Source organism: Benincasa hispida, chromosome 11 (genome assembly GCF_027475165.1).
Source record: "Benincasa hispida cultivar pf3 chromosome 11, pf3_genome.v1.1, whole genome shotgun sequence".
NCBI lineage: Eukaryota > Viridiplantae > Streptophyta > Magnoliopsida > Cucurbitales > Cucurbitaceae > Benincasa > Benincasa hispida.
Window position 1 is genome coordinate 73,341,523 of NC_143488.1, and position 27,962 is coordinate 73,369,484.

General features: G+C 36.1%; 1 protein-coding gene across 1 annotated transcript; it reads right to left on the reverse strand.

Moving 5' to 3' along the window:
* Window positions 1–891: 891 nt before the first annotated feature.
* On the reverse strand, window positions 892–26,818 carry EMB2016 (mRNA methyltransferase EMB2016). Its single transcript, XM_039049232.2, has 28 exons — window positions 26,501–26,818; window positions 26,291–26,379; window positions 25,916–26,039; window positions 23,757–24,377; window positions 23,199–23,567; window positions 22,975–23,079; window positions 22,671–22,853; window positions 20,242–20,383; window positions 16,085–16,266; window positions 15,867–15,952; window positions 15,737–15,785; window positions 14,939–15,005; window positions 14,380–14,843; window positions 14,166–14,265; window positions 12,660–12,793; window positions 11,978–12,045; window positions 11,683–11,899; window positions 9,662–9,877; window positions 9,415–9,570; window positions 8,893–8,946; window positions 8,579–8,793; window positions 8,406–8,475; window positions 7,561–7,877; window positions 3,966–4,152; window positions 2,495–3,886; window positions 1,626–2,399; window positions 1,464–1,535; window positions 892–1,217 (listed from the first exon to the last, which is right to left on the reverse strand). Exons 1-28 carry the CDS (start codon window positions 26,573–26,575, stop codon window positions 1,197–1,199), a joined length of 6,549 nt encoding a protein of 2,182 aa, XP_038905160.1. The 5' UTR covers window positions 26,576–26,818; the 3' UTR covers window positions 892–1,196.
* Window positions 26,819–27,962: the final 1,144 nt, after the last annotated feature.

The window sequence follows — 27,962 nt, forward strand, 5'->3', positions numbered from 1 at the left end:
TGGAAAATTTGTACGGAGAACCCAAAAATTGTGCCAAAATTGTCAAATGACACAAATTTTTTTAAAAAAATGTATCAAATGACCCTTTGCTAACGTTAAATTCAAGTGAAATTACCAAAATATACTCGTGTCCATGCGGAAAAGCTATCTCACTCTCTTTTCTTTTTCTCACTCACAAATCACTACTCTCTAGCTCTCTCTTGGTCACGCTCTCACTCGGTCTCGATCTCTCTCACTCTCTAATCCTTTCCTCACTCATAAATCCCTCTATATATCTCTTTCTTTTCCACACATAAATCTCATCTTTTAATATTTCTTGCTCTCTCTATGGGTCTCGCTCTCCCTCCTAAGTACGTGATTCTCTTCATTTCACATTCTTGACCTCTTCTTTCCTTCTATTTTTATGCTCATGGATTTAAAATGCTCCCCGTCAAGTTGGGAAGGCTAGGGAAAAAAAGAAAAAAAATGGCTTTTTGGACTTAAAATGGTCCACCGGAAAAGAAAAAGGGAAAAAGAAGAGATTCGCCAAAATTGGTCTGCAGGAGAAGTGGTCGCAACAAAGAAGAATAAGGAAATAAGAAATAACTTAAAAGTATATTCGTAACTTCTCTCAACCATAACATTAACAAAAGGTCATTTAACCTTTTGAGTCTTTAAAATAGTTCACCTGTAAAATTATGCCAGTCTCATTTGATGAAATTAAAAAATAATAATAATAATTAAAAAAAATTATAGACAATGTGATACATTTAAGGGTATAGCTTGAAATATCACCTAAAAGTTATTTTTAAGCAAAGATCACTATGTAGAAATCATTGAAGTTGTATAATTATAAAGCAAATATTCAAAACCAGTAATTTCAGAACAATAATATAATAACTTAAAACCAAATAGCAAGAAATAGCTCAATAACATTGACCCACCCATATTTACAAACAGGGATTGCGGTTTTACTAGAATGAACTAGCAGAGTATGAAGCGAAAAGAGGGTAAAATTCATGAACTAACAAAAGAATTGTTTGTAGTTACATGATAGAAGAAATTACAAGAATAATAAATATTACATAATTGCTATTTACTACAAAACTCATCGGTAATGATACATACAGGCCGTTTTTTGAAGCAAGTTTATCAAGACTGGAGCCGTTATTAAGTACAAAAGAGTTCTGTCCCCTCTATTCTACAATCTCACGCTACTATCGCTGACCCAATCTCTCCTGTTAACAAGAAAAGAATCAAAGATTTAGTCATCAGAATCAGTTGGCCTCGTAACAATCTCGTTTCTAGTTTTCAGTCTTCAAAATTTATGTTTGTTTTTTCTTCATGTCCTTAAAGAATATTTGAATGGTTTTTAAAAGATAGTAAGTGGATAGCACTGACTAGCACAGAGCAGTGACAAGCAGCCTACTAACTGTAGTAACAGAGAAACCTATCAGTTTGAAGAATGAAGGCATTGAATTTACCTGAAGCATCTGCATCAACTTAGGGTGCTGTTCCAAAAGCTGACATAGTTTTTCCCGGTCACTCAACAATGACTGCATTCAAAAAGGAAAGCTAAGTAATTACAATCGAAAGGAGAGAACTTGGTGAAATAGCTCTAGATGGGAAGTAACAAAAATGGTTACCTGAATGGCTTCTGGAGACTTGAAGTACTCATGCAATGACATTGCTGAATCCTGCTGTTGCTGGGATGTGGTTGCAGTATCCCCAGGCTGATGCATAGCTTGATGTTGAGGATGTTCAAATTGTTGCTGAGGCGGAGCATGTGACAACCCCACTGGCTGTGATTGGTAGTACTGAGGAGAAACTCTTGGCTGCTGTAGCATTTGTAATTGATGCATTTGCATTTGAACCGAGCTTTGCATTGATACTACATGCTCAGGTTGTGGTGAAGGCATAATGGGTGGCCTGAGATGCTGAGGGGGCGGCTGAGGAGGTCGAGGAAGCTGTGGAGGTTGCAGGGGCTGTAACTGAGGAAGAGGATGTAGTGACGGCACAGAAGATGGAGGGATAGCTAGACTTGGCAAAATACTTGACGAGTTATCACTTTGTTGCTGAGTTGAAATGCCCCCATAGAGATTTACAGGCATCAAAGGCCTACTAAATACCAGGTGTGGAAGTCCAGGCAGAGAATTAGCAGGTAGCATAACCCCAGAAGCAGATACACCACCTAATCGTGTGTCCGTTGAACTTGCAGTAGGGTTCTGAGGAATCTCAGTCATCCCAACACTTTCCATGTTATAAACTGGAGTGCTTGGAAGAGAAATTTTACTTGAGGGTAAATTGAGTGGGCTGGACGACAGAGGTGGTGGTGTTGGAGGAAGAGGTGGAGGTGGCCTGACAGATCCACTGGAAAATGATGTAGAACTATTGTATCCAGATGGATAATCTGAAGGGACCTGCAAAAGAAAAATGAAGAAATAAGTTGCAGATAATGACAACCAGAAGAGAAATATACTACAAAATATTCAACTAGCATGTAGAATTTTCTTACATGGAACGTTGAAGAGTATCGTTGTGGAGTATCAGATACAAAATTCGGAAATGGGGAAGACTGACTGGGAGCCAGATCAGATGGTTGAGATACTGCAGGTGTAACTGTTGGTGGTGGAGGCACTGGGGGTAGTGGTGGCTGACTCGGAAAAAACCTCTGCTGCTCATAGAATCCTTGAGACCCTACGGATGGTGGTGGTCCACTACCAAGATGCTGAGGACTATTATTGAGGAAGTGATTCTGTGTATTTGCCCTAGGCTCAGCTAAGAACTTTGAAGGTGGAGTGGTTGCATTGTTATATGAAGAGTTGACTGTAGCGGAAGTATCAACCCCACCTGTATTTCTAACAGGAATAGCATTCTTCCCATCATCGGGATTCTCAAAGTACTTCTTACCTGAAGACACACTAGATTCACGAGCCAATGGAAATTCAGGACGTGAAACAGACATCCTAGAAGAAAATTCGCTTTGCGTATTTTCGTCAACATTAGACGCGGAAGGTCCACGCATGGGAGAAAACTGGCTCGTATCATTACCATTACTTTCTGTCTCTTCAACAATTGAACGAGGAGAACCTTGTTCAACCAATACGGGATCAGATTGCTGCAGACCATTATCCAGGTGAGGAAAGGGTAATTTGTCATCAGGATCTGAGTCCTCACCATCAAATACGATATCAATCCCCTGAAGATCATCATCAAGGTCAGTCTTTAACTGCTTAGGTTTGCTTAACTTCTCCAAGTCTGTGTCATTTGCCGGAACCCCACCCTTCACTTGGGATGCAGCCTCCCCGACCACAGGTGCAACGGGATTCTGGCGTTCCCTTTGCCTGGCCATAAACTCATCCACATGTATCGATGGAGGTCTCCCACTAGAAGATCCTACTCGTTGAATGGAAATCACATTAGAATTAATAGCCCCATCTACATTTCGTTCTCTTGCAACATAATCATCAACATGCATGGAAGGAGGCCTGCTGGTATTTGGTTTCCTCTGCCGAAAGGTATCCCTACGTGATGGAAGTGAAGGAGCAGTAGATATCCCTGATCCACGTGAAAATGTGTTCTGGGACGAGATTTCAGCTGGGGAGTTCTCTCCTCTAGCACGCCTAGTTTGCCCATCCATTGTTGACATTTTTCTTTTTGCAGGAAGAGCGTTCAGTCTATCGGGTAATATTTCTGGACATTCCCACATGAACTTGTCCCCCAGACCTAGAAGAAGATTGTCATCTACATTTCCTATGCTGTCATCAGCAAACTGGCAAAGCTTCAGAGAATCTAATATGATACTAGGTGTCAAAGAAGCATGGCCATGTAGATTAATATCTTCAAGATTAACTGAACCAGTAGGCTTCTCTAACAACAATAATAATGATTCTGCAGTCTCTAAAACCTGCAATTCATGCCAAGGTCGACAACTTCAACTTTAAATTCAGAGGAAAATGAAGAGTGTGATTCCAAATACTTTATACCTGATGCATAAAAGTCGACATGTTGGAGTCTTCTGGATAATCACCAAGTCTCAGTTTTAGTTTAAAAATATCAATCATTTCTTGTATATAACCTATTACATCTTTGGGAGAAGAATCATTCACACCATCTACAGCATCAGGAAGGCCAAAGAGAAATTTAACTTCTCCAATCCTGTCCAAGACCAAACTAAACAACAGAAAACAGTAAGATTACCAATTACATCCGCCAAACACAACAGAAATTTCCTAGGGCCAAATGCTTTTCAGAAAATAATCGCATCTGTTTCTGGACTTGAAACACAAGTTAAAATTTTTCAAGGTTGGTAAAGAGAACAACCAACTACAAAGATAACCTAGAAGGCAAAAGATATTCTTTACTTTTTTGGGGGTAAAACAATTTTTCATAGTGTACTTCCATAAGATGATACTAAGCAGATGTCATGTTAGATACATAATGCACTCCCATTTGATACAACTGAGCAGATTTCATGTTAAAAAGTTGAATAACAAACTAGACCTTCTGAACTGTTTGGACAAAACTAAAATTTCTGTTTCAGAAAGATTAACACAATACTTCAAGCATTTCTCGGTCACAATACTGAAATTTCTGATTCAGTCCTTGGTTCAATATTTCTCAAGATTGATTATTAGTAGATCATCTTCTTTTCACTTCGCTATGGCAGCAGGATTTCTTTTTGGCATGATTATTGGCTTTATTCATTTTTTTTAAAGTTCACTCAAAATATATATATTTGTGTCCATGCCAGCTTACGAACACTTCGACTAATCTCAAGAGACAACCCGTCTGGCCCTACAACATTTGGATGTCAAGAAAACTCGTAGGATATTAAATCCTAGATAGGAAACCACCATGGATTGAACTTATGATCTTAGCTTTTATCAAGGACCATGGATTGAACTTATGATCTTAGCTTTTATCAAGGGATGTTAGGCCAACCCAGGATGGTTTTCACTCATAATTGATTCTAATACCAAAAATGAGGTGCAGGATCTCCAGAAGCTATTGGCATCTCTAGTGGGTCAAAGGGTGGGGGTTAGCCGAGCCTCAAATAGCTGGCTTTTGGATTCATCTGAACTCAAGCTGTCCAATGAGAAATTAAAGTCTTCATTTGAGAGTATTCTGGTGCTCTCTTTCCGATTTTTCTGCGGTTTTCTCAAGACATTTGTCTAAACTGGAATGTTTTTATCTACTCTTCTACTATTAGTCGATTCTTGGAGTCTCAAAACAAAGGGGGTTAATTGGTGGACTAGGCTTGTATTACTCTCTGTATGGCAAGCTTTAGTTCTGGAGTCTCAAAACAAAGGGGGTTAATTGGTGGACTAGGCTTGTATTACTCTCTGTATGGCAAGCTTTAGTTCTGGATAGCTTTTGCGTTTTGTATCTTCTTTTTGTATCATCTTTTGTACTTTGAGCATTATCTCATTTCACTATTTCAATGAAAAGTCTTGCTTCCATTCTTTAAAAAAAAAAACACAATACTTCAAGCAGGCACATAGGTAATTCATCTTCCAATTTCAAACAAAATATAGCAAGAGAATAATTACAAAAAGCCTTCAAAATCGAAACCCAATAAGAAACATGGAAACGAACAACATCCCTAGTATCCACCCCCCCCCCCCCCCCATTCCTCTTGCCCCATAGCACCCAAATAATAGCACAAACACATGTGAGTTAGAAGAATTGGCCTCTCTCTCTCCAAAAGCGGATTGAGGAGGAACTCCTCCATCATATCTCTAACACCCCTATGGCGAACACACATCAAGTGAAACAAACATCTAGAGAAATAATCCCAAATAAAGTTCGCAAACTCGTAGCGCAAAGAATATGATTCAAGTCTTCCTCCGTCTTCCAACATAGAATACAGCAGAAAGGCCCAAACATCGATAACAACCTCCTAACCAACACATCCAACATGCTTATCCGACCATAAAGAACCTGCCAGGTAAAGAATCTGACTTTTCTCGAGAAATCCTCCACATCGACGCAAAGACCGATTCACCCAAAGAAACAGGGTTAACTAGACAGTTAAAAAAAGACTTGCATAAGAACCCGTCCAAAGGATTAGGACTCCAAACCCTCACGTTTCTCCTCCCAAGACAAAAAGGATAACTCCCAAGAATAGGGAGAATAGCAACCACGTCCGTCATTTTCCTGTTGGAAAGAGCATGGCGAAACCTGAAAGAAAAAAAACGAGAGTGTCCACACCAGGAAATCGGCCACAAAGTGATTTTTAAAAGAAGACAAATGATAGAGACGAGGGAATAACCCAGAAAAGGCTCTCTCCCCCACCCAGAGATCTTCCCAAAAGTATGTCTCTCTCCCATCCCCCACCACACACCGAACACAGGGAATAAAAAAAGGGAGCTCTCTCGAAATATCTTTCCACAAATTCCGGTAGGTACCTTTGAACCCTTTGTCCATCCAATCGAAAGGGCGAGTGTCATGTTTGCTAACAATAATCCTACCCCAAAGAGAATCAAGCTCAGAGGAAAAGCGCCATAGCCAATTGGCTCAAAGGGCTTTGTTACGATTCCATTTCCAATTTCTAGACCCCCAAAGAAGCCGGTTTTTCAATAACCTCCCATCAAATAAGGCACGAGCCTTTTCCTTTTCCTTCCTCAACCCCTTCCCAAAGGAAGTCACACATAAGCCTCTCCAAATGCTTACACATCTCACCCAACGCCTTAAAGAGAGAGGAGAAATAAACCGAAATTCCATTCAATACGGACTTGATCAAAGTAAGATGGCCCGTTTTAGAAAAGAAACCCATTTTCCATATGGCCGGCCTACTACGAACTTTGTCCACCACGGGATCCCACAAGGAGACACTTTCAGGATTAGCCCTGAGAGGAAGACCCAAGTAAGAAGAAGAAAGACTCCCAACCTCACAACCAATCCACTCAACCCACCTACGAACCTTATTCCCATCAACATTAATACCCAACACACAACACTTTCCCCTGTTAATCTTCAGATCCGACATCTCCTCAAATAAGGCCAAAACATGATTCAACATCAAGGAAGAATTAACATTTCCAAAACAAAATAAGAGATAATGTGTTACATACAAGAGGGGAATGTTCCTATTTATGGAGTCCTATTACAAGCGGAGGTAAAAAGAGAATCAACCTAGAATATTGCCAAATTACCCAATTAACCCTATTCATCTTACATCACTCCCAAGAGAGAAGTTGACTCCAACTACCGTTTGGACAACTAAGCATTATAGATTTGGCAAACTATGCATACCACCTCTTCCTCTTGACAACCCATGTTGGCTCAGTAAAGTTTTCCAACGACGTCATATGGTCCTCTAACCCACCATTAACAATACTTAGATAAGTTAGCCAATAGCTCGAAGTCGAGATACATTCATTTTCTCATGGGCATATGTGTGTATAGGCCAGCAATTATTTAGAAATCAATAAACACATTTAGATTGTATATAAAAAAATGTTCCAAAGTCGTAAAATAAAGATAAATGCTCAAATAATAAAATATTGAGACAACCAGCAAATATGAATTATGACTTCCACTTGTAACACCAAAAAATAGCTCAAGCAGAAACCTAACCTTGATCCATCCAGACAGAAGCTTAATGATCCTGAAGATAGAGCATCAACTGCTTGAATTGCATGCATCGGCATGTAATCATTTGAATCGATTGATATTAATAACTTTTTCCAGCAACAGAGCAGAGGAGGATTTGTCCTCCAACTAGATACATTAAAAGTACAGTCACTACTCTTTTTATGTCCTTGAGATCCACGCTCGTCAACATTATAAATATCAATCAAAACAGATGCTAAAGCAGTTTGCCCTTCACTACAAGATCCCAAGGCTCTGAAAGCCGCAAGACAAGCAACTAATTCTTTTCCAACAGGCAGGACCTGAGAATCAGGACACGCTAGTTAATCTAAAAAAGAAAGGAGGAAATTTCATTCTTCTACTCAATGAAGATTTTGATAAAACGAGAAACATGGAAAGTCAATCAACAAGAAGCACTTTATCTAACAAGATGAAATTCACATCAAAATTGAAGATTGGCATCTAACTGAATAATATTTTACTTATACTTCCTTTATAAAATAAAAGAAAATTACGTCAATCTATGGAGGATATAAAAATGAAGTTACAAGCATGCCCCTCAACCGAAGCAAAAAGAATTTAGAGGTATTCACATAAAACCTAAACCTGAGACATTAAGAAGGCCAGAACACGTGATCTTTAATATCCAATAGTGACAGTTGACAAAAAAAAAAAAAAAATTCCCCCAAGCCTTGATCGAGTGCAAGAATATTTTAACATTTGATCAGCAACGGTTGAATTCATTTATGACTAAATTCAGAAGCTCTCATCATGGGAGGAAAACAAAAAGGGCCTATGACCAAATTACTTAGAAAGGAACAATAATTTACCTGACAGAACAGTAGAATATTGTGTAGAATCAATGAATAGTCTTCTGCACTTAATAATCCAAAATGACGCCTATAAAGAAATAAAATCACCAGATATTTGATTGTGAATTTTCTTTAGAGAGATGTCATATAAAAAGTAACAAAATTAATTAACATACAAACAATTTACTTACAGATTGTGTTTTCCAACGTGCTTAAGGGATGGGCTAGAGTAGCAAAGTAGTGAAAACGACTTGAAAACAGGGAGGCACCAGTTCAGTAAAGAAAAGCCACATTTAGTAGAAAATCTGCACCCAGCGACCAGCTTTTCATCTGTATCTAAGTCATCTAAACATCTATGTGATACTTCAATTAGCAACTGGATGGCATCCTCATTCAACAATAGAGCCTGATTATGAATGTGTCAACGTAAGATCTCTAACCGATATTTAAACCTTTTTATTTCAAGAGAGCGAAAGGGTTACACCACATAGGAAAACTGTAATACCTTGGCACGAGGATGCTCTAATAAGCTGGCAAAAAAATCGAGATACCTACATATCTGCCAAAAAAATGATAAGCACGCAATGAACGTTTGACAGGATAAACAGTTAGAATATTTGACTTTCAAAAAAATCAAGATATCAAGATAAGATACATTGATTTCAATCATTCAAGCTTAATAACTCAGTACCCAAATGACAGAAAAGTGAACCTAAATCAAGCTATGACTACTTCTTTATGAATACACAAGCACACTCACTTAACAGAACCACACTGACGGATAAAACATAAGACATGGTCGAATAAAAATACAGAGAAAAATATATTGCAAATACATTTGGGCACAGTTTTATTATTATATTCACTTTATAAATTTTGAGTTAAGAAAATAAGTATATAACACGGGCCCGACATATGCCGCAGTGACCAATATATGTTAAAAACAAGCATTTCATATATCTGCATCAATGAATCTAAATGCAAAGATAAGGATTAAAGACTATCATGGAAATATAGAAGTTTTTACTTTGTAAGCATCTACGTCTGAAAGAGAAGACGAATCAGAAACACGAGCACGGATCCACAAGAATATTGGTCGCAAAAGAATAGAAGCACTGTCAGCTTTATGACAACAAAGGCGAATTATAAATATCCGCAGCATATCTTGGATGACCACCAATGTCTGTTGACATGAAACATAAATAATAATCAAGAAAGCATTTTTGAAACATATACATGATAAATGCACTTAAAATAGGAAAGAAATCACTCACCGAAATGGCATAATGTTGGACAACTTGGGAAATCTTCTCAAGCTGTAGCAACAGTTGACCCAATAGTTTCTCTTGATGGCCAGGTTCCAAATACCAGTTGACCTCATCCTCCATTTGAGGTCCCAACATTGTCTTGATACCAAGTTTTTTAACGGCACTCAACAAAGGCATACCATTCCTCCAAAGCCAGATTCCTTCATCAGGAAATAAATCATTCTAGCACCATAACAATGATAGATAAAGAGTGAGGAGAAATTAGAAGCTGCAAATGGAAATTTAAAGTAATTGATGCCAGCGGAGAAACTTTTTCTTGCATAAAATAATTAACAAAAAACCAAAAAAAAATTATAAAAATAAATAAATAAATAACACTTCATGTCAGAAGTTCAAAGTTGATAGAGAAACTTAAAACAAAATTTTGACAGAACCAGCCTATGCATCAGGTGATATATCCAGAGAAGAGCTTCCATTTTTCCTCTGTAGATCACTCATTTAAAATTCATGATGAAACATTGTTCTACATCAACTTTTTATTTAAAAAAAACAAAAAATTATGGCATTGGCCTAGTTCTTTTGGGTTGAAGTCCATTTTCGTAGTTAGGGTTGAAGGATCTTTATTGGAACGATAAGTTGTAAAGAATCCATGGGAAAAGTTGGGGGGGTAGTTTCCACCAAGGGAAAAGGAATATTACCCAAAGAAATTGTGGATTATTTACTGGACAAGGAAAATTTTTAGTAAGGTTTGGATTCCTAGGAAAGGATTCTTAGGGGAAGGTACAGGATCATGTCCACACCTAGGAATTTTGTAATTACCACTGTCTTAAAATTTTAACTATTGGAGACTCGTTTTGTAATATTTGTAACCTTTTTTCAGTTTCTTGTTCTTTGGCAGCTCCTTTTTGTTGTCGGTTTACATTTCCGTACTAATCATTATGTTCTTTCATCCAATAATTCTCATATAAAAGAGAGAATATTATGATGTTGATCAAGAGATTGTAAATGTCCAAAACATCATTGGTCGTTAACCACCATGACAAAACCCAAGCCTCCAACTTTAAAGGATTCGGCAAGCATTCTTCTCTCTTGTACCACTTCCAACACAATTATGTTTCTTTTTTATTTATTATGTTGTTTCCTACATATTCTTCTTTTTTAAGTCAAAAGTATGTCTTTCTAATAGTATTATAGAACAAAAGATACCATCTTACTTAGTTGGAAAGCCTTTTTCTAGTGGGATTTTTCTCGTGGGCTTGATTTTTTTGTATAACCTGGTATGCTTTCAATTTTTTCCTCAATGAAAGTAATTGTTTCCATAAAAAATAATAATAATAATATAATAAATAAAAATTATAAATTATAAAAGGAATAAAAAGAATAAAATTTAAAAATTTAAAAAATATATATACAACAAAGATGCTCCACAATGAACTAGAATGAGGCCGAACAAGTTGATGAACTAGAAAATTTGATTCCATTAAAAAGTGAAAATATCGCCAAAAAACAAAACATCTCAATATGGAGATCTTGTCCTCCAATCAACAAAGCGCACACAACTAACTAGAATTAAAAATAATAATAATGATGATAAATAAATAAATAATATAAATTATAACAATTATAAAAAGATAATAAAATTTAAAAATTTAAAATATATATATACAACAAAGATGCTCCACAACGAACTAGAGTGAGGCCGAACAAGTTGATGAACTGGAAAATTTGATTCCATTAAAAAGTGAAAATATCGCCAAAAAACAAAACATCTCAATATGGAGATCTTGTCCTCCAATCAACAAAGCACACACAACTACTGCGTCCACTATTAAAGAGTATTGATATCAACCAAGAACAGATAACGAGGTCATAACAGTTATCTACTTCTGGATATGCAAAGACTGAAGTACTTACTAATGTACTAGCAAGCATAAAAGGGCACTCCACCATAAAATATTGATTAGCATAAAGAAATGTTACTTCTATGGATAAAAACACACTCTTTTAGAATCTCAAGGCTTGCTTACCAGCAGACAGAGCAAGCTGCAAGTTTCTTTTGGGCCCAAAACCTGTAAAGAGGTAGCTTGGACACTATCAAGGAGTGAGCTGAAAAGGCCGGGAGACCAGCCATATACAGGCCAACAAGCAAGTATAGACACCAGAAGATGGCAGACAGCTCCAAAACCAAGAGCAGAATTGGGAAATGAAGTGGATAAATCAAATGCACATGCAGCAAGTTTTGGACTGCGATCACACAAAGGGTCGATCAAGATTCATGAGTGAAAAACTTCAGCTGTCTTTCGACAAGAAATTCATTTGTACCTTACTTCTCGATGCAATCTTACGAGAGCATTCATTAGTTTTGAATTCCTATGCTCCTCTTTAGCAACCTACATATAATTGCAAATGAAAAAATTAATTCTAATGAAACGGGATAAAACTATACGGAATAACAAAGCATTAAATGGTTTGCTCTATGGTATTTGGCCAGGGAGGTTCTTTAAAAAGATTGAAGTTCTGACAGCTGTTCCATATATGGGACATGTTAATATATTTGTCTAAATTGGAGTGTAATTATCTTTTCAGTCTAGACATCTATTTCTCTTGTAATCTTTGTTTCATGTAATATCATATCTTGAGCTTTTGCACTTTTTATTATATCAATGAAAAATGAAAAGTGTTGTTTCCTTTTAAGAATATATATATATATGGGGCACGTCGAGATGTTGGAAATTATTCTGAAATTCTGCTGTGATTGCAGATAAGCCTTCATTCTGACTCAGAAAAACACAAGCGGCCTATGTATTTAGACTCACTATCAGAGACTAATCCAGTTTGAGGAAGTATCCCAGTATCATTGATGTAAAATAATAATATGTATATATCAATCATATAAAATTAATAAATAAATATATAAAAACCAAGTACCACATTGCTCATTAATTATAAAAAATTCTGAAATTCTAGTTAAACATTAAAGATAATAAAATAAAATATAAATAACCTGCAATATTTGCAAGAGATTGAGAAGCAGCACCAAGCATGGTACCAAAAGATTGACCAGGCTTTGCTCTCGATTACGTTCCAAGAGTAAATCTGATGTAGAATTGCATTCTGTGCCCTCATCAACTAGATAATCTGTTAAAATAGTCGATCACAAAAAAGGATATTCATGATAAAGCAGAATGCATAATTTGTTGGAAGGTCATAACATCAATAATAAGGAACAAATGTAAGAGAAGATAACAATTGGCTGCCATAGTGCATCTAACTACTATTGGCACTTTAGCCCTCAGCTCTCAATTCTGTTCCTATTAGTTCATGCTCCATCGCTCCAGAAAGTTGAAAATGGCACTTGGTACCCCAAGGGGCTCCCAATATTATCTGAAGGAGGCATCTCAGCCAGCAATTGGCTTCCGCTGGCTCATTCCTTTGTTATTATTTCCAATAAGAAGGTAAGAAAACCACCAGTTGACCTAACTTTCTATTAAAGGTGAGGGAAGGGCACTCAACTATTTGAGATATCTATTCCCACCAAAATATTAGAGTTATATTGTTAGGAACCAATGTAGTACTTAAGCGGCTTGGCTCTCCCGCCCCAATAGCTAGCTTTTGGGGTGTGGTTCTCCAAGGTGTTTAAGTACCTAACAATGGTATCAGAGCCAGTTGTCGACGTTCCTGAGTGGAACCGGCAGAGGGTTCTGACTGGGTGTGACCGAGTGAAGTACTGCCAGAGTAGCCACCGGGATGTCGGCTTTCCGGAGATGGGGTATTGTTAGGAACCAAGGTAGTATGGGATGCCTTAGTCCCATATTGGTTAGAATAGGATGACCTAGGCTTGGCTCTCCCATCCCAATAGCTAACTTTTTGGGTGTGGTTCTCCAAGGTGCTTAAGTACCTAACATATATATTCCCAATGAGATCAGTAAAATCAAGGCCTTTAGAGAGGGCTGAAATCTTCCCCACTATCCTTAGAGTTCCTTACAAAATATACACACATCCCTTACAAGTTACAGCTAACTTTCCAATACATAAAAATTATTAACTGACAATTAGCCTAATCAGTCATTTCTGGGGCGAAATTCCTTTTGTAACCCTTCTAACATAAGTATTAACAATCTTATCCAAAAAATACATACTATTAACAATTGGGGGCCTTACAAACTCGCAACAAACCAAAACCTGAAGTGTGAGCTTCTGGTGGTTAGCTTCTAGAAATTGATCAAATAGGCATAAGCATTCTCAACTACGAGAAAACAAGCTTCTCAGCTTCATTTCAGTGCATAACATCGCATGCCTTGCCTCTCCAAGGCTCACAACATTATTTCACCTCACACGCTTGGATTTTGAAAGGCAAAAGTGCCTTTCCTTTTTTTTATTTTTAAAAACAAAAAAGAAAGAAAAAAAGAAGAAGAAGAAGAAGAAGAAGAAGAAAGAAAGAAAGATAAAACCCAACAATAACTTGAATTTACCAAAGCCATATTACATATGAACGATCTAAACAACTAACCATAATTGTTTGAGCACCTCTCCAGCATATATCGAGAGTCAACTAATACTGCATAGATAACCGCTACAGCGCCTTCGTCATACAGGGCAGCAGCAACAGTCTACATCAAAAATAGCTTAGGCTCTTGACAAAGAAAATTCAAGCACAAGCTTAAAGAATAGTTTTCAAGAAAGTAATAAAACAATTATAAATAAATAATAAGACAATAACATACCGAGTTCTCTGAAATATATGCCAAAATCTGGAATGCAGTTGTTAATTGTGCAATAGAAGAGTCACGAAGAGTAATACCATCAAATGTCTTTTCAGAAATGGTTTTACCAAGATTGTCCATTACATTAACATCAGGTTCTCCAGCATTATCTAAATCTGTTAACTCTGACACTAAAGTATTAGCTAAATTTGAGTTAGCATCGCCTCCAGATGCTAATACAGCAGCGTATCGAAGAAGACCAACAGCCCCACTCTTATGGTAAACAACACCAGCGTCTATCCATTCCAACAATCGAGTGGGAGCATCTTTTCTATTAGACCCTGGAGGAGAAGAATGCAAAGCCTTGTAAAGCTCCATGGCATGCACAATCCAAGAACCAAGAGAAGATGCAGTCGAGTCCGTTACAATGACTTCAAAGATCTCAGCAGCAGCGTGAGATATTGCAAGATTAAGAGGCAAAGCACCTGAATAACACCAGAGGTGGGAGAAATAAACATTTTCAACAAAAGAAAGTTGCAAAACTACAGAAAAATACTGCCGCCCATAAAAATAAGATTACCACTATTCCTGCTTCCTGACTCTGGTTCTTTAACCAACCGTAAGGACTCGATAAAAATGACAATGGCCTGGAAAAAAAATTGACAATTAAGTCACCTCTAAACTTCTTAAGTAACCATAATTGTGTGTTTCTTATAATAAGTAATCACAATTGTTTGATTCACACAAAAATAAATTAATTAATAAAATAGAGCCAGAGCAGTGAAAAATTATCAGCCAATCAATCGAGTGATTAGCGTGTACAAATCAAAATGCCATTCTATTTATCATAGGAATACAAGTTATCAATTTAATGTTGGTATCTAATGAAGTTTGTAGAATTTGATTTCATTAAATTATCTTCAGCTGCTTGGGGTGGCATAGACTTTTCTCATCTTCTGATTTTTTTTCTTTCAGAAACAAACATGGGAATTGATGTTGCAAAATTACAGTTGAAAATACATGAAGAAAACGATGAAACTCCCAAAAAAGAAAAAAGAAAATGATCCCAACCCCCACAAAGAGCCAAAAAGAACAACCCAATGTCAGAATTTGAATCAAGACAATTCATCAGTATCTTCTTCTGATATTTATGTTTGCTGAAACTCCATTATTGTAATCATGTTAGGAGGTTAGTAATAGTGTGCTTTAAAGGTTATATTGTCTGTTATTGGTACTGATCATTGTAACTTTTTAGCTTTTCACTTAAAGATGAAAAGTTCTGTTAAATAAATAAAAGTAGGTTACATAACATAGAAATTGTAAAGTAAAAACTTTAATTTCCTGAAAGTTGTATGACAGTCCAACAAGCCTTTAATACCTCAGGAAAGTATGTCAGAGCAAGCAAGGCCTGGCGTCCACATTCAGACCTGCAAAACAGAAGGTAGGTCAAATGATTGATTATGTCAAGTGGGCGAAAGTTAAAAGGAAAAGAAAATCCTGAACTCCACCTAGAAATACTACAAAGTTCCCACAAGACCCATAGAAATTCTTCTGAGTTTGGAGTTGTCATAAGTAAGCGATCAATTGCCTTGACCTGCATAGAGTATATGAAATTTTCTTTATATCACAATAACTTCATAGTTGAAATGCAACTTCGTAGGAGAAAAAGAATAATAACTTGAATCAATAAATCAGGTACCACTGTTATTTACTGAGGAGAACTTACCACTCTCAAGTGTATCCGTACGATCATAGAAACATTTGAGGGTTTACAAAAGAAATTGTTAGATATAAGGGTAGATGCATATCGAATGGGCATACACTCTTCCAAACTGGCCTCTTCATCACCCTTTAAAGCGTGAAGAATTGTAGCTGAAAGTTCATAATGGTGGAGTAGGAATATCAGACCTGAAAAGCAGACTTAATATCAATGGCTATGATTCCTGGATGTTAACTTAATATTTATGGCTGTATCTTTATGGACAAAAATGAAGCAACACAAAAGGATAGAATGGAAAGAGAATGGGAATGAGAATGAGAATGAGAATGAGAATGAGAATGAGAGGTAAAAGATAACGACAAACCTTAGCTATAGACATCGACCATAAATTTTATATCATAATTCAGACTAAAAAGAATAAAGCCTAAGCAGTCAACCTCAAAATGACTTCTTTCGAAGATATGGAGATCTTCTTCCAATTATCATGAGCATTGAGTCTTTAGATAACAATTATTGAGTTCCAATCCATCTAAATCTCAACCACTTCTTTTTTCCTTGTTGACCCAAAATGCTTGATGGTGAATCTGTTGTGGCTTGATTTGAACTATATTCAATGTTTTAAAAAGCCCTCCTAAGCGAGGCGCAAGTCTGGCACAAAATAAGGCACACACCTTTCGCGAAGCCCCAAAACTGAAACCTTGGGCCTTCAAATTTTTCACTATTTTTTAAAAGTAGTTATAATCATGGTTTTTCCTTCTTTATTAACTAAAAAAAAAGTCAATTTTACTAAGTCTAAATGAAAATTATCTTGTGTTCAGGTTCTTTTATTCATACTTTCACTTCAATTATGCTTTCTTCTCTTATTTATGTAGTACTTTTATATATAGTGCACCTTAATACACACGCACGCGCGCGCACACACATATATATAAAGATCCACGCCTTTTTTTTGCACCTTACACTTATGCCTAGAGGACTTTTGCGCTTTATTGCGCCTTAAGTGTTAAAAAAACATTGACTATATTATTGAAGAACACTGTTCTGTTTTTCTTTAGAACTCGAGGACACAGTTGTGCATCCTAAAAAATAGATCCTATTCAAGTAAGGTCGTTAGACTATCACATCTTTCTAAACTTCAAGATCTTCAACTAGATAAAGAATCATTCTTGATGTGTTTCATCATAGATTCTCTTACCATTTCCCAAATAAACGACCATCCCTTTTTTCATAAGAAACAAAACCATCTCACATTTGTTGGTACAATGAAATATATACAAAAGAAGAATCCTATTATTGATTCCATTGGCACTATTATGCAACTTCTCTTTCCAAAACTAGTTACGGAGACACATTCAAGGCTCTAACATCATGTTGATCATAATTATTTTTTTATGTAAGAAACAAAGAAAGCGTATTAACAACGATGTTGATTAAGCTTCTTTAAAAGTCAATTGATTCCAACTTCTCCCTTAGCTTGAAGTAGATCAACCAAAGCTTCTTCAAACCAATTGAGTTGTTTCTTATGAAGAGAGATATGAAAATGGCAATTACCTCTCTTTTCTTCCAGCTTAAAAAAAACAATTTGATAGTGGCCGGATGAAAAAATAACAACAAAAGAGAACCTCGAAAACTTCAAAACATACCAAAAGATTAAGAAGCTAAAGAGGAGAAAAGAGAGTGTTTCATTGCTCTATGGTTGTCATTCTCTTAGTCCATGAACATCCATCCTGATTGCTTAAACCCATTTGTTTCTTGTTCAAAAAAAACTTCAAGGGTTTTCGACTGGGGGTGGTAAAAGGCAATATTTGCTGGTCTCTTGACCCTTTGACTTTCTTTTCCACCAAATACCTCTTTTTCATATTGATAACCGAGACCAGCCTTAAAATGCTCCTTGTCAAAGTTGATTCAGAAGTTCAAAGTCCCCAAAAGGTGAAGATCTCCTTTTGGCCATTGGCTCATAGAAGTCAGAATACATATGATAGGATCCAAAGAAGGAATCCATCTCTCATTCTCGGTCCTTCAGATTGGCCCATGTGCTGGTGTTGTCAGAAAACGATAGACCATCATTTTCTACTCTGCCCTTTTGCTAGTCGTGGCCGGTGTAAGTTTTTGGCTTTGTTTGATGTGCAGTCTTCCTAATAAGGTAGATGGCTGGATGATGGAAGCTTTGGGTTGCTGGAGTCTGAAAGACAAAGTTGGGGTCCTTTGGAAGTTTGCTAGTGGAATTTGTGGCGTGAGAGAAACAGAAGACTTTTTTAAGGTAAGTCCTTGCCTTTCGAGGCTTTTTGAGATTTTGTACAATTAAGTACCTTATTGTTGGTATCATTTATAAATTCTTTCGTAACACCCCTCTTTCCTGGATTCTTTTGGATTGGCAAGCTATTTGTAAATAGTTCTTTGGGTGGGGGTTTCCTCTTCCCCCAGCCCTTAGGTTGTTGTTTTCACCCTTCCGAAGTAGAGAGTAAGATATCTCGATAGGTCAATATCCTCCCATGTGAGACTTGCCCAGCAAAAGGCAAGTAAAACAAAAACAGAGTGGAAATATTAGACCCACACAAAATAGAGAACTATAGAAAAACTCCATTAAAGGATTAAAGGTCCACAAATGAACATCCCGCAAACATGGCACCACTCGGCCAACAAAGAGAGAGACAAATTTTTAAAAAATGTCGGACAATGTGCACCCAAAACAGAAATTATGCAAGAGGGAAGCCACAAAAGAATGAAGGACGCAACCCACAAAATCAGACTGCAAGGGGGAATAAATGATAATGACGAGAGAAAAGAAGGTAAGGAAGTTATCATCCACCAACAATCTTCCTAAAAACAGATCAATGAATCACTGTGCCATCCTGATTAAAGAACCTTAAGATTTTTGGAAGTAACCAAAAAAGATGGACTTTCACAAATTTCTAAAAGTGCCTTCAACCCAACAAGTTTCTGAAGGTGCCTTCAATCCTATGACTCAAAACCCACTCAACTAGATGAAAATCAAGTATTATTGTTCATTGTGTATTCCATGCCACAAAACATCGATCTATAAAGAAAAACATCATAACCATTTAGTTAGTGAACCCACATTACAAAGTTCAAATTTAGAACTCCTCATACACAACCCACCAAAGCCAGCCAGACGGCACAATCTCTCACCTCACCAAATGAGACCCACCCTCGTGAATATTCTCACAACCCTTATTTATCCCTATCGATACCATTTAGTGGAGGATATGAACAACTACGAGGAAGAGGGAGGATAAGGAGGTCTCCTTGCTCACATCCCCAACACCCCTGAAAGATGATGTTCTCCCCCTAACTTACCATTTCTCACAAAATATTAAAGTTGGCAGCTCAACATAACGCTAAACATGTAGGATAAGGATCACTGATACATTTTATTGGTAGTTTTTTCTATTAGAATGTGATGAGAGCGCTACAGGTGTGTCAACCTAGTTGAGATATCCGGGTGTGCCTACTGATCCCCTGATCTTCTTGGATTTTCGCTTCTTTTCTAGTTATATCTCATTGTAATTCGAGCATTAGTCTCTTTTCATTTCATCAATGAAAAGTGGTGTCTGGGATCCTTTTCTCCAAATGTTTGGCATGTTGAATGCTCATCACTGGTGCTATGATCGAGGAGTTCCTCTTCGATCTGCCTTTTGGGGAGAAAGGCTAGTTTCTTTGGAGTGCTGGTGTGTGCGCGATTTTATGGGTTTTGTGAGGGAAGTGGAACAGCAGAGTTTTTTCTTTTTTGGGGGGAAATATAAACATGCAGAACAGCAGAGTTTTTAGGGGAGTGAAGACGGATTATAGGAAGCTTTGGTCCCTCATTCGTTTTCATGTTTCCCTTTGAGCTTCGATTTCGAAGACCTTTTGTAATTATACTATAGGCATGATATTGCATAGTTGGGATCCCTTCCTGTAAAGGGAGCCCCCTTTTCTCTGGGCTTAGTTTTTTGTATGTCCATGTATTCTTTCATTTTTCCTCAATGAAAGCCGTTTATTTTACATCAAAAAAATTTACTAAATGCATCAAAATTAGCTTAATTGCATTATTTTAGTTAGATTATTATAAAGAAACTTAAAGTCTATGATGTCTATTCATTTCAATAACACTATCGTATTGTGCAACACAAGTAAGAAAAAGTAGATGAAAGTTTGACAACCTGAGCGACAGAAAAGAAGTGAAAGGATAATGGCTTCAATAGAAGACACAATCTCCAAAAACACATCCATGATTTTACTCTCTTCTGAACGCCTTATGGAGGATGACAAAAATGCAGCTGAAAGAGAGAAAAATCCTCTCTCCTGCTTTCAAAAACATATTGCAACATTAGAATTCAGAAGATCATCTAAAACCAAGAAAATGAAGATCAAAAGTTATGGTGATCATGAAATTAGCGCTCAGCAACCAATGAAAAATATATACTTTAATTTAAACTAAGACTGTATGAAAATAAAGAAGGGGTGCCAGGACATTTGCAATGATTTCTTCAAATATTCCATAATTGTTAAAAATTGGTAACAATTGGATATTCTCTCTACACCAGCAGTGGGAACTGAGATGATCATGAAGCATCCATAGGAGGGCCAAGGTACTGATGGTATAGTTATCTTAGTGTAAAATTGAGTCCCTCATAAGGATAACTTAGTCAAGAGTAGGAAGATTGTTCGGAGATGGAAGAATTTTGAGATCCTTTTTTGGGAAGGACATAATGGTAGCAATCTCTCTCATTTAGTTAAATGGGATTTAGTCTCCAAATCCCAAATTGAAGGTGGTCTCAGTTTTGGTGGACTTGCAATCCAAAATCGGGTTTCTTGGCTAAATGGGGATGGAAACTCATGTTTGATTCAAATCCCTTTGGTGCAAAGTGGTTCATAGTATTCGAGGAAATGGTACAAATAATTGGCATACTTCTGGAAGGTTTGGAAAGAGTTTGAGAAGCCTGCCCATGGATTTAGTATATCCAAAATTTGGCTCCAATTTGAATCTGTTGCAACTTTCAAACTTGTCTCAAGAAGAAGAATCAATGTTAAATGATGTATAATTAAATCTACCTTCAACCACAAACTTAAGCTTTTGGGTCAATTGGTGATTTAAGATGGTATCAGAGCCCAAAAAGCCCAACCGGGTATTCAGTCCAATAAAAAGAAATTGAGATCCGATCAAGAATGGTGATCCCAAAAGAGGCACTATCTTGAGGGAGCATGTTGAGAATCCCACATTGAAAAAACCAAGGGAATTCACACTTCTTATAAGATAAATGGGCTACTCCTCTCATTGCCAATTGGTTTTGTGATGGAACCCCATATCATCAAAGATAGAATCAGAGCAGATTGGTTCAGGATGTTTTGTGTTCAAGCCCCTGCCACGTTGTTTCCTCCCCAATTAATATTGATTTCCACTTGTTGGGTCTTCTTCATATTTCAAGTTCACAAGTGAGGGAGAGTGTTAAATGATATATAATTAAATCTACCTTCATCCACAAGCTTAAGCTTTTGGGTCAATTGGTGATTTAAGAATCAGTTTGTTGGATACTTGGGCCGATAATTCTCCAAAGATTGATTTCCTCGGTAATACAGCATTGCTTCTCTTCCCAAGGGGTCAATCTTTGACCATTTGGATGAAGCTTCTTGTTCATGGAATATTTTCTTCAGAAGACTTCTCAAAGATGATGAGATTATCGATTTCCAACCGTTGCTTGGTGTTGTAGCAAGAAGAAAAGTTAATCACAAGCCAGATTTTCGCAGTTGGTCTCTTGACTCATCCGGCAAATTCTTTGTAAAATCTTTGAGAAAGCATTTGACAGTATATTCTCCTATTTGTGAAGAGGTCTTGTCAGGTTTATGGATGTCCAAAGCTCCCAAAAGAATCAATATTCTCATTTGGACAAAGAGTAATGATTCGTTGAATTGTTCAGATGTTCTTCAAAGAAAGCTCCAATGCATTATCTTTCACCTATTATATGTCCTATTTGAATAAGGAATAGTGAATCCTTGCAGCATGCTTTGACTGTTCGTATTCGAGCAATTGTTGGTGGAAACTTTTCTCATTTTTCAAACCGGGAAACATCTTACATCTATCAATTGGTCCATCCGTAGCTTCAAAGAAAAAAGTCATATGGTCTAATGTAGTGAACACTTTATTATCTGAGTTGTGGTTTGAACGAAATAAAATGGTTTTTCATAACAAACATCTTTCTTGGAATGATCAATTTGGCTTTTCTCGTTTGAAGGCCTCATCATTGTGTTGTCTTCCTAAAAGCTTTGTAGGATATAATATTCAAGATATTTGTCTTAATTAGAACGTTTTTATGTTGCTCTCATTATTTTGTTATGTTTTGTTGTTTAATTCACTTTCTATTATGATTTTGTATCCCTTTCGATTTCTTGTATTTGTTGGCCTTAATCTTTTTTCAACCTATATATGAAAAGTATTTTTTACAAAATTAAAATAAAATAATATAATATAATATTTTAAAAAATAATTAATTAATTAAAAAAAATAAGCCCCTAAATACTAGGCAAGACAATATAAAAATGAAGAATCAAGAATTGCTCCTCAAATACAGAGACAAGTACCACGGTTGCAGACCTTAAGAAGTGCAAGTAAATGAGGGTCTGCATCCCATTGTGAAAATCTACACTTCGACGAGGATATCAAGCAACTTGTTGCTTTACATGTTAATAACACATCAGTATGACCGAGAAACAATGAGTTCGTAGCACAGGAAGGTGGAGAAGGATCTTGAATTGGCCCACATAAATTTACCAAATTCTGCAATTATACTTGTTAATGGACACAAACTGAGAATTAACTTTAGAGAAGAAGTACCAGGAAAGTCAGTAAGCCGTAACTAGAATGGAAAAACAAACAAATGCAAGACAACAAAACTGACCAAAATTTTTTTTAATTGGGTCTTCATACTGATAAGCACGTCCAAATGAACATTTGAAACTCTGCCAGTGCTAGAAAGACCTCCCAATACAGACAAGATAGCACACTGCAAAAACGATATCACAATTTTTCCCTCATACAGAATGAAAACGTAGCCATCTATAAACCTATCATTTATAGTCAACAAGATGAACTGATGCATACATGTCCAAATGAGAAGACTACCTCATATCTTGAAGCAACTTCATAAAAGCTTAGGCGTTGAAGGATATGAGTTGCAAGTGAAGCAATATCATGACGTGGTTTTTGCAACAACAAATTCAACAACTGACTATAACCTTCACTAGCTCCAGATGGAACATTTTCGTCTTCACGAGGCCACCAACCTAAAAAGCCTTCACATCCAAATGAATGCCGGGAAGCATGTTCAATAACTGCAAGAAGAAGTAACGTGGCAGAGGTAGAATCTTGCAGCCCACTACACAGAAGATGCACAATTTGTTCCATTCCACCACCATTGACAAAATGGAAGCAACTCTCTCTAGCAGAGCACAAGAAGAGAGCCACACTCAACCCAAAAATGACACTGGTGTTCTGAAATAGGATAGAGAATCAAAAAATAAGCAGAAATACTTTTCTTTTCTTTTCTTTTTTTCTTTTGAAAAGACAGAAAACAAGCAGTTAAAACAGCAAAGAGGAGAAAATGTATTTTAAAAGAAAACAACTTCAACTAATTTGGAAGGCGTTCAACGTCTCAAATAAAAATAAAACATCTTAAAAAACCTTCGATTTCCAAGGACAGCCAACAGTTGAGGAGCTCAAGTTAAAATTCCAATGCTTGCTCAAAATATCCACCAGCTGTTTTGTAGAAGCCAACTCATCCTCGGATTCAAGGAAAGAAAACTCAACGGACAAGCGAGCTGATACATCCTTTGAATCTTGCATAGCTTTACACAACTTAAGAAGATCCTTTTTGGCATTATTGAAAATAGAACATAATCTTTCTGAATCTTCTGATCTCTCTCGTATGTAGGAGACATAAGAGGAAGCAGTTGAAATTACAATGACTAATATTTTATGAATTGCATCACCTAGACTCAACTGTTCCAACATGCTGTCCATTAACTGTAAAAATTGCTTAACCTCCACTGAAATGTCCAATACAACACCAGGCTGTGACAACTTCATCAGAGAAGTCATGGGCTCATCAATCATCAAACTATTTGAATGTAAAGCCAGAGGGAGATCTTCTAGGTTCCCTTCAGTAGAGGTAACAAGGTTATTTAATGAGCTATCATCTAAACCAATATTGAACTGTCCAAGATCCTCTGCTGTATTTCCATAGATCACCAAACTTAGGCTGCGGTAGCTGCCTCTAACAACTAAATGGTTACTTACAATAGCCTGTCAAACAAAATAAATACTATTCAACAGCAAAGAAGTCAACCATAAGTAATAATGCTACCGAGAAGTTAACATTCAAAGAAAATTTTTAATTTCAAGTAATTCAATAATATACCAGATCTAGTCGTTTCAAGAATAAATTAGAATATATATATATATATGGAGGCAATTTTTGTAATTTTTTCTAGAATATAAGTATATGTATAGAGAGAGAGAGAGAGAGAGAGAGAGAGAGTTTACAGACAAACAACAGAACACAAGAAGACATACAATCATCTTAATTCTTCATGAAAAAATCTAACAACCCTTAGTCATCAAATGCCAAAAAGTGATAGAAAGTGAACCTTCTCGTGCATCTCAAAAAATTAAAATAAATAAATAAAACAAAATCTCGGACCAAATAGTCCCAAAGAAACACAACTTAGAAACCATCAGTCCTTGAGAGCTCTAAATCATCCATAATATGTTTTTTTAAGTAGAACCAAACTTTCATTGAGAAAAAGTGAAAGAATACGAGGCATCAAGAAAAATGAAGTCCAAAAAGAGAGCCAAACAAGAGAAAAGGACGCCAGCAAAGTAAAATGAGATGTAAAGGTAATTACCAAAAAGTTGTCACTGATGCCCACACAAAATATATAGAACCTAACAATGGACCAAATATCAATTGAGTCCCTATCAACGCCTCCAAAGGTCCAACTATTTCTCCCTGCAAGCCCCACAAAACTGAACAAATGCCCACTTGTCAAAAAAGTATCCCCATCTCTCGAAAAGGCAAATAATGGAGGAACTCCTGGAGCATATGATGTAGTGTACTCTTTAGTATACTGTTTTTTGGTTGAATCTCTCTTTTATTGTGGCTTTACCGTGGCTGTAATCTTATTTTATTGTTGGAGGTTAGTCTTAAGCCTTTAACCCCTGTTAATGGCCAAAAGTTAATTGCCTAGTTACTGTTAGTTATTTAGTGAGGCTGTAATCTGTTGAACATTCAATTTTATTGTTGTCATTTGGCTTAGTTACTGTGCCAATGACTTAAAGGCTAGTTTGTAGCCTTCTAAATAGGGGTTCATATGTTGTAAGAGGTGTTATTCAATAAAGATTTGATTAAAAATCCACCCAGATTAATCCTACAATAGCAATCTCTCTATATCTGAAGAAACCAAACACATCAAAGAATACCATCCACTAGTAAACAACCAAATATGTATCCTTGAGCAATAGTCTCTTTCATTTCCTTAATACAAAGTTTAACATCTTGTTCCCAAAAAAAAAAAAGTGAACGATTCGATACTATCCGAAGCATCCCATTTTATCCTTATTCAAAACTGGCAAGGTCATTTCCAATGAAGATTGCAAACCGTGCTATTTGTCAAGATCTATCACTTCTAAGGGGAACAATGCTTTTGTAAATTTCATACATCAACGGAATTGTTCCTAATCAACTAATAATGGCCTAAACAACATAATTGTGTTGTTACTCAAAAAATCAGTAATATATCATCAACACTATGATAAATTTTACATCTCATACAATAAATTACCTCGACTTCCAGAACATTCGATGATGAATGAGAATATAGAAAAGGCTGGCAGAGGCGCCTAAATCTTGTCTCTCCCTCGCATTGAACAAACACTTCCACGGCAAATGAAGGGGGCAAAGTAGCACTGAAAATGAAAAGTAGATGCGCATTAAAAACGAACGCAACAAAAACTTGCTCCCAGGCCTCAATAACGAAAGAGAAGTTTGAGGGAAAGGATAAGAAGGGCATTACAGCCACAACTAATTAAGATGAGAATTGCACTTCACTAAGCAAACCTTCAATTTAAAATCGAGAATCAAACTTTCGAGTACAAATCTAAAAACCAAATGCTCAAGAGTAAGTAACAACAGGTTCAATGTTGCAAGATACACTTACCCAGCGAGTGCAACTGCTTGAGAGGTAGACGAAGCATTCTGTTCAATAAACTCACACGCAGTAATAACAACTGGCTCGGCAAATAATACCTGCGCTTTCATCAAGTAAGGAATGTCAGTTGCAGAGATGCTTATATTCGCATTATCAAACAAGAATGTTCAGATTTGGTAGCTATGGCATTGGACAAAATTTGAAAGAAAGGGTACTTGCCTCGTCAACGTACTCGTCCAGGTGGGGGTGAGCGAAGGTCTGGGCAAAGAGGACGTAGGGTTCCGGCCGACCCATCTGAAGAAGATGATTAGACAGTTAAAAGACCATGGAAGGGAAATGCGGGGTGGTGATTCTGCGACCTAGGGTTCCGGCGATGGGTAAAAATGGAGAATTTTGGTATCTGGAAGGGTTTTTGATGTTGTCGCCACCGACCTGAGCGAGGGAAATTGGGGTTTAGCGAGTCGGAGGAACAAACTGCTGTGAGTTGCGAACTCGCTCCTCGGAACCCAGTCCGGCGCGCCGACTTTTCTATTCTTTTTTTTACATTTTTTAATTTAATTATTATACTTTTAAATTTATAACTTTTAAATGGTAGGTATTGAGATTTAATCCTTATAATTTACGATTTTAATAATTTTAGTATCTATCATGAAAAGGTATCAAATGACATATTTTTTAAGATATATATTGATAAAGTGATTGAAAATTGAATTTATTTATATATTATAAAGACTAAGTCGTTATATATATTTGACATTCAATTTGGATGAAATTTTTCATCATAAAAATTAAGGGTTCATATGATAACGTTCTTGTTTCCTATTTACTGTTTTTCTCATTCTTTTAAAAATTCACTTGCTTGTTTTTAAAATTTAAGAAACTTTTATGAAAATAGGGTCAAATTTGACTCCATATCTGGTTTTCATTTTATATAATATTATTTCTTTTACTTACTAAAACTCATCATTGGCCTATTGGTAGTCATATATGCCTAAAATATTGTTTCACCTCTTGGTTATGTGTTTAGCTCCCAAATGGGGGAAGATCATAAGCAGTTTTTTGCTATTTTCTAGCATCAGGAATGACGAACTACTTCTATTTTGTTTTTTCTTTTTATATTTATTTCCAACTTTTATATTTTATTTATTTTCTTTATTGAATTTGTTATTGGCAGAATCTGCTATGTTTATATTTTTTTGCATTTTGAATTTTAAAATTCTCAAATATTTAAATTTATGTTTCTTTTATATATATTTATTGCCATCTTTTATGTCTTATTTATTCTTTTTATTAATGTTTCTATGTTCAAAAATAATTTTGTATATTTATATTTTATTTTTATTTTGAATTTTAAAATTCTCCAATATTTAGATATGGTTTTTTAATATATTTTTATTTTGAATTTTATATGTATATTATTTTTTTATATTTCAACTTTTGAGTCATGTTTATATATAATTTTACAATGTGTATTTTTTATTTTGTTTTTTTCTTTTTATATTTATCTCCAATTTCCAGATTTTATTTATTTTCTTTATTCATTTTGCTATTTGCAAAAACAATTCTGCTATATTTATATTTTATTTTAATTTTTAATTTTAAAATTCTTCAATATTTAGATTTATATATTATTTTAATTTTCAATGTGTATATTAATTTTTTTATATTTCAAATTTCAACT

What these genes read in the sequence shown, in the direction of transcription:
- EMB2016 (XM_039049232.2), bottom strand. Translation starts at nt 26,575, where the DNA reads ATGGGTCGGCCGGAACCCTACGTCCTCTTTGCCCAGACCTTCGCTCAC. An exon ending in GCTGTCCTTGGAAATCGAAG is followed by an intron (nt 23,568 to 23,756) that starts GTTTTTTAAGAT and finishes ATCCTATTTCAG; the next exon opens with AACACCAGTGTCATTTTTGG. An exon ending in ACTTCTTTTCTGTCGCTCAG is followed by an intron (nt 16,267 to 20,241) that starts GTTGTCAAACTT and finishes TCTGCTTTTCAG; the next exon opens with GTCTGATATTCCTACTCCAC.